Here is a 15,672-nt window from a genome sequence, read left to right on the forward strand (position 1 = left end):
CTAAAATGTCTCAGTTAAGGAAAATTTGCAACTGGTTCAGACCCCCCACCCTGAATTGTCTTTAAATAATGAGCCTTGGATCTGTCTCCTAACATTCTGGATCTTTCTCCTTGATGTAGTTGTTACTTCATACACGTGGCAATTGGAGTAAGTAATTATTATTTAGAAATGCACAGTAATATGTTTATGATATGATATTTTTGTGTTGAGAAGGTTTAAACTGAAAGAGCTAACCAGCGTTGGCTTTTTTTAGCTTTCTGCTAACTACGTTTTGATTACCATGTACTGTGATACACTTTGTTCTAGGCTCGGATGCTCATCACAGAAGAAAACCTGATGACCATTATCATTAAGACTTTTATGGATCACTTGAGACATCGAGATACCCAGGGCAGGTTTCAGTTTGAACGATATACTGCTTTACAGGCCTTCAAGTTTAGGAGAGTTCAGAGCCTTATTTTAGATCTCAAGTAAGCTCTTGTTTAATTATCAAACCACTTGGAACTTGTAAAATGGCAGCGTTTACCCATATATTCATTGCTATTTTTACCTTTTCAGGTATGTATTAATTAGCAAACCAACTGAATGGTCAGATGATCTGAGGGAGAAGTTCCTAGAAGGATTTGATGCCTTTTTGGAATTACTCAAATGTATGCAGGTGTGTATAAGCTGACACATTTTAAAAGAGAAGCACTCACTTTCCTTTTTTTTTCTTTACTTGTTGTTGTTGTTCCTGTTTATTGAACTGAACACCTTTCTGTCTATGCATTTTTTTTTTTCATTTTGGGCACATTTCCAAAAGAATAATTTGGATGGCTACAATTTGGACCAAGAAGCTCCTCTTTAATTGGAAACTCTTAGAAAGGTGTAGAGCGAATGAGATCCCAGCAAAGGTTCTGGCATCTACTGTTCTTTTGTATTTGGTTATTCTTTTGATTACTATTAATGTTCTTTGTTTGGGGATTGCAAGTTTGTTTTTTCTAATATGCTTACATGGAAGTATTGTCAAGTTAGTTGTTTATGAAACTATAATGTTTGTTTTCAATGTTTCCATATTTCTTTTTCTCTCCTTGACGTCATATGATACAGCATAGAACTCCCCCCCCCCCCCTTTTTTGGAAACACTCCTGTAAACATAATAGAATCTAAAAGCAGAAACCAACTGGTATATTTAACTGCTTTTAACTGTAAGAAGATAGATGACATCTCAAAAAATCTGAGCAGTACCATTATGATTCTTTTAGTAGCCATCTGGCTTTCTTAAGAAAGGAATAAGCAAAGTTGACCTATTGTTTTTAGAAAGTATTCTAGTTCCTGTGTTGGTTCAGGTCATTTAATCTATTATAATACTTCTGTGTTTTTTCTTGTATGTATAGAAACAGTATCTACTTTCGTCGTTTTGAATACTTGAGGTGTCCTCTATTTTCTGTTATTTAATCAGTTCTGTTTAAATACTGTTTCTTTTTCTTGTTTTGCTTTCTTTCAGTGTCTATGAAAATTGCAGAGAGGAATAAGTTTTAAAACTTTATTCTAGTATATTATAAAATATATTTATAAATTTAATAACATTTTTAAAGCCTATCAAATTTAACAGTTTTTTCTGTAGATGATAGGGCTAAAAAGGAATTTAAAGGATTGTTGCAGTGAAGTATATATTTTATTGTCTAAAACTTATAGAAGATTGCCTCTAAAATAATTCGTTCTGTACTTGGATTTTTAAAATTTATATTTTAGAGAATGTTATGTAAACATATAATTTAAGAAATTGGACTTCTCATACTACTTGAAGTTTCCTATTAAAACTTTTACTTTATATATTTTTGTACCCAATATATATTTCTTCTACATTATTTCTTAAGTTCCCAGGTAAGAGAACAAATACAATTTTAATTCATGTAAAATCTTTCCACTTCCTTTAAGGGAATGGATCCAATTACACGTCAAGTAGGACAGCATATTGAAATGGAACCAGAGTGGGAAGCAGCCTTCACGCTGCAGATGAAATTAACACATGTCATTTCAATGATGCAAGACTGGTGTGCTTTAGACGTGAGTTTCTTCCCGGAGTAGGAGATAAATGGAAGAGGAGGGGTAATAAACAGCTTCCTAAGTAAATTTTGAGGAGATTTGGAAGGATAGTGGTGATACTTAGCTCATAAGACAACCTATTTTCCTCTTTAACCTATTAATTCAGTAAAAGTTAAAATTCTGAAGCCTTAGAAAAAACTTGCAAAATAGATAGAGGAGAAAATAATCCATACTCTCTCTTCTCTTATGTTATTATCTTCATTTTTCCATAATCTCATCTAGATTTTGACCATATAAAAAGAATAGTTTATAAATTTATCCACAAATAAAGTTTTACTATTGGCACAGTTGTTTTGTGTCTTAAAATTATTTTGGCCTTCCTTTGGCTATAAGATCTAGATAAGAGCCTGTATAAGTTAGGAGGTCAGAAAAGGCCTCCATGAGATCTGAATTTATGTGTCAGAGTTAACTCATCAAAGAGTCAAGAATATCCCTGAGTCAGGGATAGCTGCATCATGCTCTGTGATGAGGAGGAGTGTGGTGGTTCTGGGAGCTGTGAGAAGGCTCTGGTTGGAGCACAGAGGTCGAAAGTAGAGAAACTGACAGAAACCTGACTTTGCAGGGCCATGGAGGCCATGGAAGGAAGTTTGGATTTTGTTCTAATTGAAGTGGGATGCCATTAGAGACTACCAAGCCGAAAAGTGACATAATCCAGTTTACGTGTTTTTAAAGATTACTCTGTGGAGAATGGATAGATGGAGGCAAGAGCAGAAGCAGGGAATTTAATAGAGAGATGCTTGGCTTTCCTTTGAGTTACTAGACATAATCAGTGGCCAGGTTTGAGAGAAATTTAAGAGATGAAATTGCCATCTTGGTAACAGATGAGACACTGGGGAACGAGGGAAAGGAGGGTGTTGGAATAACTTACAGATTTTCACAGCTGTATAGAGGTGTCATTCGCTGAGACGGGGCACTGGAAGAGGGACCAAGTTGGGGAGGGAAGATTTGAGTTTGATTTTGCCCGTGATGATATTTGAGGTACTTACTCATGTCAAATTTGAGATGCTTATTCAATGTTGTAGAAACTCAGCCTTTTGAGTAACTTACAGGAACTCCTCTTTTTTAGGAAAAAGTGTTAATTGAAGCTTACAAGAAATGCCTTACAGTATTGATGCAGTGCCATGGTGGTTTTACTGATGGTGAACAGCCAATCACATTAAGCATTTGTGGACATTCAGTGGAAACTATCAGATACTGTGTTTCCCAAGAAAAAGTTAGCATTCACCTCCCAGTGTCTCGCTTACTCGCAGGTAAAGCATTTCTCCCCCAAAAAGAACCCTGAAATTATCTTTAAATTGTTGCTTGTGGTTAATATTTATTGAATACTTACTATGCATTATTCTGAGTTTTAAATGCATTAACTTATTTACTCATCGCATTGTCCTGTAAAGTAGGTGTCATTATTAAGTTTGTTTCATAGATGGGAAGACTGAGACACAGAGGTGACTTGCTTATTAGTGTCACATGGCAGAAGGAGTCAGACAAGGAGTTTTGAGGCAGTTTGGCCCCAGAAGCCGTGTTTATAATGACTGTACCATAGTGCCTCTTCAGCCTTCTTAACTGCAGATACCACTTTTTGTTGTTTGACTCAGCCCAGCTTCAAAGTCTGTGTTGTTACAACTCAAGTTGGTCTGTCATTTAAGTGATTGCTGATAAATTGAAACCACCCTAGGGGCTGGCTCTGTGGCCGAGCGGTAAAGTTTGCGTGCTCTGCTGCGGCGGCCCAGTGTTTCGTTGGTTCGAATCCCGGGCGCGGACATGGCACTGCTCATCAAACCACGCTGAGGCGGCATCCCACATCCCACAGCTAGAAGGACCTGCAGCTAAGATATACAACTATGTACGGGGGGGTTGGGGGAGATAAAGCAGGAAAAAAAAAAGAAACCAGCCTAGATTTTCTTTCCCTCTAAGCTGTTACTTACTCATTTATTGATAGCCTTTTTAAGCAGTGAGTCCCAAATTGAAGTGATAGTTTTTTTAATCATAAGCACTTGATTTACAGGCCATTTATACTTGGTAGAATATTTGAAGTTTCCACCTTGCAGCGGCCAAAAACTTTGAATATGCACTTGGCCATCTCTGCAGACACATTTCAGTACAGCTTCCTTCCACATTTCTTGATTGCAGAAATTCTTATCCTGCTCACATTCCTTTTAGTTCCATTTTTAACTCAGACAGTAGGAAGGAGAAATTCTAAAGGTAGTTATTTTTACTCATTGCACAATTTGTAATTTATCTTGAGTGAGTGGCTCTGTAACTTAATATGATGTGAAAGTGGTTCTGTGTGTGTGTGGAAGAGATTGTGCAGAATTGGTATCATTTCTTCCTTAAATGGTTGGTAGAATTCACCAGTGAAACCATATGAACCTGGTACTTACCTTTTTGAAAGGTTGTTAATTATTGATTCAGTTTCTTCAATAGATAAATGGCCAGTTCTGTTTATCTGTTTCTCCTTGTGTGAATTTTAGTAGTTTGTATTTTTCAAGAAATTGGCTATTTCATCTGAGTTACCAAATTTGTGGACATAGAGTTGTTCATTGTATTCCTTTATTATCCTTTCAATGTCTGTGGAATCTGTAGTGATCCCTCTTTTGTTTCTCAAGGCATTTTTTCTTTGTTCTGAGCATTATCACATTATCCTGCTGATAGACCCTAGCATCGCAACAGTCTTTTGGATTTTTCTTGAAATTGTGATGATTTAAGAGAACTTAAACATCTGAATATCAATAGTATAATAAATAGAACAATAAATAGGTACCTAGAATGAAATTGTGGTTGTGGGAAGAAGATTCTTAATCCTGTGACTTGTTCAGGCCCAGTTTTGTTTCTGTGAGTGCTGTGAGCATCCTGAACTGGTGCTCCTCAGCACAGGCAGGCGCAGCATGGTGCTGTGAGAGTGGTCAGCTGGGATGCAGGAAAGTGGTCCTGTCTCCAGCTCAGCTGCTGATCTTTTCTGCCTTTATCAGTCTGGTTTTCTGGGTGGAAGCTGATGCGGAAAATAAGGAAAATAGCCAGGACTCTGAAAATGTGCTAGTTTCTGCCTAGGTCTTTATCTCCCACACGTCTTCTCAGTGACCAACTTTGAGCATTCTGTCTCACTGTATTTTACAAACCTTGGCCTGAATGCTTGTTATGTAATTGGAGAGCTAAGTAAATATACACAAAACAGTTCAGGAACAACTTGGAGTGTGTGCTGATGGATCTTGAGTGGCAGATGTTGAGTACAAGTTATTAGAATGGGATTCATAATGCAGGTCTCCTAGGATGAGAAAAGCCTCAAACCAGGCTTGACCAAGTGGCCAACAGCTATTGATAAGATTATAAAAAGTGTTCTTTGTTTAGACAACAACATAAGCAGGACAGTTAATTCTTAGCAGAATAAACTAAGGTTAAGCTGTAAAAGAGCCCTTTGCAGTTAGTAACTAAAGAGGCCTTGATCCTGTACTGGAAGTTCTGAGGTCAAGATCAGTGCAGACCATGAATCGCAGGGCCAGTTTCTCTGTTCACTTGCCAAAAGGGTCTCTCACTACTATATACTTCAATTGGGAACAAACTTCATGGCCCAGTGAAGTGTGACTCTTAAAGTTGGTATAACGTATATAAATTGCTTTGATAGTTAAGTAGCTGCTTTTGCTATGTTTGTATGTCTAGCATTTACTTCTATAAAATGTCATCAGTGTATGTTGGTACATGTAATTAAGACTCTAGTTCTAATGTGCCTTTGATACAGAGGTTCATGACAATAACAATTCAAAAGCTTCATTTATGGATGCAGTTCATTTTATATCTTAATTTGTAACATGATAGTGTCCCAAAGAGAAAGGGAAAAGAAGTTAGATATAAAGTTGAGTGATTATTTAGGGGTTTTTTTCCTAAATGATTTTCACTTAAAGAAATACTTTTTTGTTTGTTGTTCCATGCAGGTTTGCATGTATTATTAAGCAAAAGTGAAGTGGCATATAAATTTCCAGAGCTCCTACCTCTAGTAAGTAATACTAACACTTAAAAATCAGTGCTTATTTATTATGTTCCATGTATTTGAAATCACTTTGAAACAAACTTTATTAGTCAAGGTTCTCCAGAGAAACAGAACCAATAAAGAGAGAGAGTGTGTGTATTTGTACATGTGTATGTGTGCATGTGCATGTATGAATGGAGAGAGAAAGAGACAGAAAGAGATTGATTTGTTGTAAGGAATTGGCTCATGCAGTTATGGGGCCTAGCAAGTCTGAAACATGCCTGCAAGGCAGCCTGGCAGGCTGGAGACTCAAGAAAGAGTTGACGTTGCAGCCCAAAGTCCAAAAGCAATCTGGGAGCAGAATTTCTTCAGTCTTGGGGGGACCTCAGTCTTTTCTCTTAAGGCCTTCAACTAATTGGATGGGGCCCACCCATATTGTAGAGAGTAATCTGCTTTACTCACAGTCTGCTGATTTAAATATTAATCACGTCTACAAAACACCTTTGCAGCAACGTCTAGACTGGTGTTAATCAAAACCTGGGGCCACATACAGTTAACCATCACACAAACATCCCATAACATAATTTTAACTTGTGTTTTATATAAAGCTTCCATCTCTATCAGCCAGTCTTCTTTATGAAGTTGGGATTTTTGTGTTTTTTTCTATATGCAGAGTGAACTGAGCCCACCCATGTTGATAGAACACCCTCTTAGATGTCTTGTTTTATGTGCCCAAGTACATGCAGGAATGTGGAGAAGAAATGGCTTCTCTCTAGTAAACCAGGTAAGTTTTTTAATTCTATGGAGAGTTTTCAATCCATTCCTTGGCTTCAAAGCAGGTTGTAATTTTCAGTGTACTTAGTCATTGAAAGTTGAGTATCTATGTTAAAATTGTCTCCGAAGATAATTGTAATGTTAAACCAATGTCCGCGCCCAGGATTTGAACCACTGAAGCCCTGGGCCGCAGAAGCAGAGCGTGCAAACTTAACCACTCGGTCTCAGGGCCAGCCCCCATGAAGTTTTAATTTTTAAACCTCACCAAAGCTTGGTGTAGGTTTTTTCTCCTATTTTTCGTAGCTATAAACTTTATAGAAGCAACTTTGTTGGGAGACCCAGAAAGTTGGCTGCAAAATGTGAACCATGGAGTGACCACTGTAATCTGGAAATTTCTAATTAATTAATCTCTACTAAGACAGTATTAACTGTTGAGGAAACCAGGTTGTGTGTGTGTGTGCATGCACACGTGTGTGGGTTACACACACTTAGACAAAACCCCTGTGCTCTTTTGGGGAGTGGGGAGAGGAGGGAGCTGCACAAATAAAAACCTATTTACCCAATATAATTATTTTTTTTAGATTTATTACTACCATAATGTGAAGTGCAGACGTGAAATGTTTGACAAGGATATAGTAATGCTTCAGGTAATGAATTAAAAGCATTAAACTTAAAGGTTGTGGGGAGTGTTTTTCTTCCTGTTATTTCCACAGAACCCAATCACTTATGATCACTCCCAAATCTGTGACTCTTGCCTAGCCCTGTCTACTGAGCTCCAAGCAGCCTATAGAACATTGCTGTCTAGATTTCCTGGGCACATCTCCGATTTAACATATTCAAAATAACTCCTGTTTCCTCCATACCTTCTTCCTGACTTGGCTTCCCTGCAGTGGTGAATTGTTCAACAGTCTAAACAGTTGTTAGAGACAGAAACCTGAAAGCCATTCTTTCTTCGTTGTCCTCTGGTTAAAAACCCAAACCCCTTAAACTGATTTTCAAGCTCTGCAATACTTAACTATGGTAAAACGCCCTGATTTATCGTCCCCTCTCCTAAGTGTTAAATTCTGCATGTTTATTTCTTTTGCTGCCTAGATTACCCACCCCACCTCCTTTCTTTTCCATTTACGTAGTAACTGATTTTCCTCCATGTCTTAGTGTTTATTTTAGTGTCACTTTCTCCAGGAAGCCGTTCCTGACACACTAAAACGTGGTTAAGTATCCCTTTGGGAGGGCCCGTACCATGAGGCTTCTCCCCACCATAGCGTTCATGACTCTGCAGTGTGGTTGCCTGTTTATTTTTCTTCCCTTCCACTAAACTGTGCCAACTGTTATTTGTTCCCTTTTTTGTCCATTATGCATACCACAATGCTGGTCACATAGTCATTTTTCCATATTATCGGTGAATGGATTTAGAAATAACAGAAAAAGTTATAAAATGTAAATTTCGAGAAAAATTATTGATTCTAAATGAATTGAAATCCAAGTTGATTTAGAATCCTTTATAGAAATGGAATTAAAGGAGAATTAAAACTTGTCGCTTCAGTTATTATAGCGTTTATCACCAAAAATTAGTTTGAGAGTTCTTGATAAGAGTTTAATAGGATGTATTTCAAAAATACTAGAAGCTTAATTGCCATACCACATTTCTCTCCGAGTCCTTATGCCAGGCAGTGATGAGAACCCTGAAATAAACTTTGGAACTGAATTCATAGGGATACAATTAATTCAAAGCATTAAAAAGAAAGAGCACGTATAATCCATGTTATTCTGATGTGTGGGTCTAGGGGGTTTTCGTTGGGTTTGGTTTATGCTTTGTTCTGTTTTACCAGCTTAGAGTCCTGTCCACACTTGTAGCTGCCACAAGAAGGGATTGGGGCTAAACGGGTTTCCATCTTTTGTTGGGATTGGTGAACAAGTAGCTGCTTGCTCTTGTGCAGATCAAAATCTCTCTCACTACTTGTTTAGTAGCCCTTCTGACCTTCTTCTTTTCCTTTATCTCAAACATGAAAAAAAAAAAGACAGGTGTGTCCATGATGGACCCAAATCACTTCCTGATGATAATGCTCAGCCGCTTTGAACTTTACCAGATTTTCAGTACTCCAGACTATGGGAAAAGATTTAGTTCTGAGATTACCCACAAGGTAAGAGCATGTTTTATGAGACCACAACTCATTAAAGAAGCATCGTTCACTATTTTTGGTTATGTTAATCATCGGAGATAATACAGTATTCATATTCTTATCTCTGAACTTTATCTCCCCTCACTTGTTACAGGATGTAGTTCAGCAAAACAACACTCTAATAGAAGAAATGCTATACCTCATTATAATGCTTGTAGGTAAGTTTGGATTGTTTGAGACATTTATAAATGATTTTGGCTTTTGTGATAGCAAATAGTTCAGGATTTCTGAGCTATGTTTCTTTTGTTTGAGTGGTTACCCAGTTTCCAGGGAGGGAGATTCGAGTATCCATCTTTCTCTCCCCTCTAGTTACTGTAATGTGGAGAGTAGCTGCGCTGTGGTGCTCTGGAAAGAGGAAAGGGTACAACTGCTGGAGCAGAATAACTGGAAGACTCTTTGTATTGGAGGGAAAAGAAAGGGAACAGGAGAATTTTGCAAGCAAGAATAGGATATTTAGGAGCTCTCTACTGTTACTTTCTGTCTCAGCTATGTTTCCCTCCATGGTTTTGTGGTGCAAAAGCGTCTTGACTTCAGATATAATAATTCCAGGCTAATGGAGACCTGTGGTTAATAGATGGAGATTGCTTTTCTTATTGCCTGTATTTTCAGTCCTGCCTCGTCCAACTTTCCTATTCTTTTATCCTTTACCTTCTCCCATCTCCCCTGCTATTTCGGACTCTCTACAGTCTGTAGAGCAGAGAATCCTGGCTACTGTCAGGAGTGATATCTTATTTGCCACTAGATAGAAGGACAAAGGAAGGCTCTCCCTCCCTGCTACCATGTGGCAGATGGAGTGAAAGCAGTTTCTAGGCTACTGGTACTTCTACTGCTGTACCAATTCTTGACTACATCTGATCCTTTCCCACCTTCTGATCCCAGGTCTCTCTCCACTGCCTAAAGCCGGTACTCACCTGTTGTGTCTGACACTCAGAAGGATGGTTGGGAGCTGCTTTCACTCTAGCTTGTTACAAGACCAGTCATTGCTATCCCCTTGCGCAGAAAGAAGAATAATTGTGTTGCATGAATTATAAGTATATGTTAGGGGCTGGCCCAGTGGTGTAGTGGTTAAGTTTGTGCGCTCCACTTCAGTGGCCCAGGGTTCATGGGCTCGGATCCCCAGTGCAGACCCATGCACCACCATTAAGCCATGCTGTGGCAGATTCCCACATACAAAATAGAGGAAGATTGGCACAGATGTTAGCTCAGGGCCAATCTTCCTCACACACACACACAAAAGTAGATATCACATAAGCGTTGTGATTATGTTAAATATGTGTATATATACTTTCTCACTGTTGACAGGAGAGAGGTTTAGTCCTGGAGTTGGACAGGTAAATGCTACAGATGACATTAAGCGAGAGATTATCCATCAGCTGAGCATCAAACCTATGGCTCACAGTGAATTGGTAAAGTCTTTACCTGAAGATGTAAGTACCTATATTTTAAAAAAGAAAATTATAGAAATCCTTCCCTACCTGTCAGTCTAATATGTACGTATACCTTCACTTCTGTATATGTTTTCCGTAATTGTAAAAACGGCAGTTCTAGGACATGTGTAACTCTCTTCACTCTTACTAGAAATAACTAGAAAAAGAATATTAGAGACTGGGAATGGAAAGCAGCATGGGAATAGAATCTTATACAGTGAAACCTTGAAAGAGATAAAGACTGAATAAAAGTAAATATGATCCTTAGAACCGAATTTACGTATCCATTGGAGAGGGGTTGTTGTAGAGTCTTTAAGACAAAATTGCCGTGGTAAAGATAATGCTTTATAACCTAGTATATTAAGGAAGTGAGAGTGAGAAACACCTCCTCAGCTGTGTTGAGTAAACTAAAGTTGTCCGGAGCTTTTCCCTTCTGAAGCATCTGAAGACTCTCCTTAGTGAGCCATCTGTTTCATTTTAGTGAATGTAAAATAATATTCACATGGACATTCATGGGTTAATTGTAACTGCTTTCCCTCCCTGGATCTTAAGTTCCTCAGCCACCTATATGTCAGTGATGGGGCTTTTCAGAAACCCAACACACAGAGTTGGGAAAGGACTTGTATTTGCGTTGAAGCTTTTCAAAATCTGTTCCCAAATTTGAAACATAGATCAAAACTTTCAGCCTTAATGTTCATTCTTCTGGAACTTAAACCTGTATTTGTTGCATAGTAATACTTCTTTTAAACTTTGTATCATGAAAAATTTCAAACATCTATAGAAATAGAAAACATAGTATAACAAACCCATCACCAGCTTCACCAGATGACAAGCGTTGTTTTGTCTATACCCCAACCACTAATCCCCTCACCCCCCCTGGATTATTTTGTAAAGGATACCAGGTTTACCATTTTACCTATAAGTAGAATTGTACATATCTAAAATAGTGGTTCTCTACCAAGGATGATTTTGCCCTCAGGGGACATTTGGCAATGTCACTTCTCAGGGCAGGGTGTGTGGTGCTGCTGGTGTCCAATGAGCAGAGGCCGGGGATGCTGCTAAATCCCCTACAGTGCACAGGGCAGACCCCCACAACAGAGAACTATCTGGTCCAAATGTCAATAGTGCCAAGGTTGAGAAAACTGATCTAAAAGGTAAAGGCCTCTAGAAAAACCTATCCATGTACCATTATTACACCTGAAAAAACAATAATTAGTAATTTCTCAATATCACTAAATATCTAGTCAGGATAAAAATTATTTGTACTTTTGAATGCAGGAAATGAATCCTGAGTTGTTAGATAAGGAAGCAATTGTAGTTTCACTTAGGCTTTAGGATAAGGAAGAATAAAATTTAAAACAGGGGCCAGAGCCCGCCCTGTGGCCGAGTGGTTGAGTTCGCGTGCTCCACTTCCTGACCCAGGGTTTTGCTGGTTCGGGTCCTGGGCACAGACATGGCTCCACTGGTCAAGCCACGCTGAGGCGGTGTTCCATACAGCACAACCGGAGGCACTCACAGCAAGAATATACCGCTGTGTACTGGCGGGCTTTGGAGAGAAGAAGAAGAAAAAAAAAAAGATTGGCAACAGATGTTAGCTCAGGTGCTCAGCTGCCAGTCTTGAAAAAAAAAATTTAAAACAGCACTTTAAAAGTGGTACATGCCTTGTACAAAGTGATGGGAGCTGTATTCACCAAACATTTTTGACCAGAGAGTTCTCTATTCGTAGAGTTCCTATCAACATTTTGTCATGAATGGGATATGATTTGGGAAATGCTGTTTTACTAACAATAGATAGGAAATTAGTGTAACTATTTGACAAAATGTTACAAATGTCTTACATAAATTTTGTTTAAACATTAATGTTACGTATACTTTGTATTTTTGTTTTTATTTTTTTTTTAATTTTAAAGATTTTATTTTTTCCTTTTTCTCCCCAAAGCCCCCCAGTACATAGTTGTATATTCTTTGTTGTGGGTCGTTCTAGTTGTGGCATGTGGGACGCTGCCTCAGCATGGTTTGATGAGCAGTGCCATGTCCGCGCCCAGGACTCGAACCAACGAAACACTGGGCTGCCTGCAGCAGAGCACGTGAACTTGAACACTTGGCCATGGGGCCAGCCCCTTGTTTTTATTTTTGAAAGCTGTCACCTTGATTCCATAATGACTTATTAATGATATCAATCTGAATGAATGTTAGCTTACCCAAATAAGTTCCCCTAATTGTGTATTAATCATTGTGTTTACTATGGAATCCTCATCTGTAAAAATCAGGGTAATAGTATACCCGCTTTGTAGAGTTGCTGTGTGAGGCTTAATGAGATGAAAGCACAGTGCTCAGAGTGCTGGCGGATTTTATTATTTACGTGAAACACGCTCACTGAGTTCCTGTACTTGTAGGAGAACAAGGAGACTGGCATGGAGAGTGTAATTGAAGCAGTTGCCCATTTCAAGTGAGTTTACTTCTGATTTTTTCACATTCAATTTTTTTATACATTCATTTTCCTTAGAGTGTTTCCTTTGATGAAACTGAGAATGAATTTGTTGCTTGCAGAGAGTGACAAACATATTCAATTATTAATTCTGAGCTAGATTTCTGACTGGCATTTCGGTTTTATGATCTGGCCCTGCGCTCAGCAAGTTAAAGTAGCTTTTTGACGATTTTCATTCTGTTCAGACCAAGTGTTCATAGCTTATAGTTTCAGGTAATGAAATTAACCTAAGCAGGTGATCCGGTAAATGCACTGAGCCTTCTTAAAATTGCTTTCTTTGTTTCCTTTTGAATGTGCTGCCTAAGTTGTGGGATGGCCTCTGAATGCTGCCTTCTCTGGTGTCCAGTGTGTTGCCCAATCAGTAAACCAGTTAATCCCCTAAGGTTGATGAGACGCTTCTTAATCCTGTTTTTCTTTCTCCCTACCCCATTGGCAATGTCTTTATTTTTGTTGATTATAAAGACAATATGAGCTTTTAGAAAAATATAGAAAAAACTATAGAAAAGATTCTCTGAACCCTAAAATTGTACCTACTTTTTTCCGCTTGGTTTCAACTTATCACAGACATCTTTACATGTAAAAATACAGAAATTAACATCACTTTTAATGGTTTTGATTGTTTGGAGATGTCGTAATGTGTGTACCTATTCCCAGTTGTTAATCTTTGAATTGTTGCCACTACAGTGACTGTAACATTCACTTGTCCTGTTAAGACAGTAAATTGACAATGGACGTGCTGGGTAAAACGGATGCACACAGGGCTTTGAGTATAGAGTGCAGATTAACCGACAGAAAATAGTACCAGCTTACACCCACCAGCAGTGTATAAGAGCTCTCTTTCTTATTTTGTAGTCTAAGACTGTCTCATGAATTGGCGTATGACTTTAGTAATAATATTTTAAGGATCTTTTTTTCATAGGAAGCCTGGATTAACAGGACGAGGCATGTACGAACTGAAACCGGAGTGCGCCAAAGAGTTCAATTTGTATTTCTATCACTTTTCAAGGGCAGAGCAGTCCAAGGTAATTGGGAAAATTAAAAATGTAGTGAGGGAGAGTTGGGGTTTGTTTTTTTTCCTGTTTTGTGTTTTTTTTTACTGCTTTTCTCAGATTGAAAAATGATATATTTTTATTGTAGGAAATTTGAAAATATAAAAATATATAAAGGAAAAAGTACAGATTACTTATAATACCACTACTTAACATTTTTGGTTTTCTCTTCAATGTTTTGTGCATACACATATAAGCTCTATATGATTATATACCTACTCACACGTATATACTTGTATGTATTTTATTGGCTTTTTACTGGCTTTTGAAGACAAATTGTCAACCTGTATTATAATCAGCTGACTTATTTCAGAATTGTTACTACTTAACATTATGCTTTTCCATAGCGACTTATGGAATTTTCCTAATCATTCTTGACTAGTTAAATTTTGCAGTCTTCTCTTAAAATACTTCTTCAGAAACTGTCATTAACAAAAACTGAAACATGAAACTTGTGTTTAGTTTTTGATGCATGTCACAGAGCTCAAACTTAGAGTTTTGGGTGTTGCTTGTATCTGTTCCTCCTGCATTTTAAAGCAGGAAAGAGCTTATTTGGGGGATTCTTCTAGTGGGGAAAGAAAGATTAACTTTATGCGTCAATTTGAAGGGGCCTACAAAGCCAAGGGAAAGGATCTTCTAAAATCAGAAGATAACATGACAACGATTAACTTATGCTGGTAGTCCTAGGTCTTAGGTCGTTTTGTATTATAATTCCCTGTCCAAATTGCTGTCTTTCTTATTAGGCAGAGGAAGCTCAACGGAAATTAAAAAGACAAAATAGAGAAGATACAGGTATTTTTAATCTCTCCAAAAGTCTCATGTAATTCTCTGTTACTTGTTAAACATTGTTTTCTATTGACTACAATGATTATGCTTGAAGTAGAAGATTGAAGTATTGGCTTTCCAAGGGAACATTCAAAGGACTCAAAATATGCTAATATAGAAGTACTCGACTGAGTCACCTCTGGGTTAGTGGTTTTATCTCAGATCTTAAGACATTTCCAGGAAAAAGAAAGGCCGTCCTTTGTACTGCTATTTATGGAGCTATTTTTTTGCATTTGACTGACCTTAAGAAAGTAAAACATAGCCTCAAGATTTATGTTAATGAATATTCTTTGAGTGAAGACTATTGAAAGTATCTAATAATGGGATAGTTTTGTTTTTGTTTTTTCAGCACGTTCTACAAAAGAAACTAATAACTTTGTTTTCAGCACTTCCGCCTCCAGTTTTGCCTCCATTCTGCCCTCTGTTTGCAAGCCTGGTTAACATCTTACAGTCAGATGTGATGCTGTGCATCATGAGGACGATACTGCAGTGGGCTGTAGAGCACAACGGATATGCCTGGTCTGAGTCCATGCTGCAAAGGGTAGGTTTGAAGACATTTATTATTTAGATTTTAGTGGTTTTGTAGTTAAAGCCAGAATACTCTTGTCAGTGTCTGTACACAGAAACCGTAAGACAAAAATGTAGTGTTATCTTAATTTGAAATATAGGATATTGTTAGTGCTTGTGTGTCTGACAATGAAAATGAGAGCCTGGTGGATTTTTTTGTACCACACGGTTGTGATTGCCTTGGTCCTGTTGGCCACCCTGCCTCTCATTGATTGGACCTGTTTTTCTTTATGTGTCTTTGTTTATGCAGTACTCTGATATTTGTGTAATATGTTATCTTTAACATACGTTTTTCATTTAATTGTCTAAAGTAACC

At 37.9% G+C, this 15,672-nt stretch overlaps 1 protein-coding gene across 23 annotated transcripts in view; it reads left to right on the forward strand.

The window, feature by feature from the left end:
• Window positions 1-15,672, forward strand: part of UBR2 (ubiquitin protein ligase E3 component n-recognin 2) — a 126,246-nt gene that overhangs the window by 77,444 nt on the left and 33,130 nt on the right. For 19 of the 23 annotated variants that reach the window (XR_011530095.1, XR_011530093.1, XR_011530094.1 and 16 more), the window contains 14 exons: window positions 307-470; window positions 559-658; window positions 1,921-2,049; window positions 3,155-3,338; window positions 6,012-6,073; window positions 6,720-6,830; window positions 7,402-7,467; window positions 8,839-8,961; window positions 9,095-9,158; window positions 10,303-10,427; window positions 12,824-12,876; window positions 13,835-13,937; window positions 14,708-14,756; window positions 15,176-15,330. Coding sequence is in view for 16 of the 23 variants with exons in the window: in XM_070586068.1 (XP_070442169.1) it covers window positions 307-470; window positions 559-658; window positions 1,921-2,049; window positions 3,155-3,338; window positions 6,012-6,073; window positions 6,720-6,830; window positions 7,402-7,467; window positions 8,839-8,961; window positions 9,095-9,158; window positions 10,303-10,427; window positions 12,824-12,876; window positions 13,835-13,937; window positions 14,708-14,756; window positions 15,176-15,330 (1,488 nt within the window). In the remaining 7 variants the exon portion in view is untranslated. Of the gene's footprint in view, window positions 1-306; window positions 471-558; window positions 659-802; window positions 894-1,920; window positions 2,050-3,154; window positions 3,339-6,011; window positions 6,074-6,719; window positions 6,831-7,401; window positions 7,468-8,838; window positions 8,962-9,094; window positions 9,159-10,302; window positions 10,428-12,823; window positions 12,877-13,834; window positions 13,938-14,707; window positions 14,757-15,175; window positions 15,331-15,672 lie in introns of those variants that run through there. The other 4 variants (XR_011530096.1, XR_011530097.1, XR_011530098.1 and 1 more) reach the window with 4 other exon arrangements.

This window comes from Equus przewalskii, chromosome 19 (assembly GCF_037783145.1).
Source record: "Equus przewalskii isolate Varuska chromosome 19, EquPr2, whole genome shotgun sequence".
NCBI lineage: Eukaryota > Metazoa > Chordata > Mammalia > Perissodactyla > Equidae > Equus > Equus przewalskii.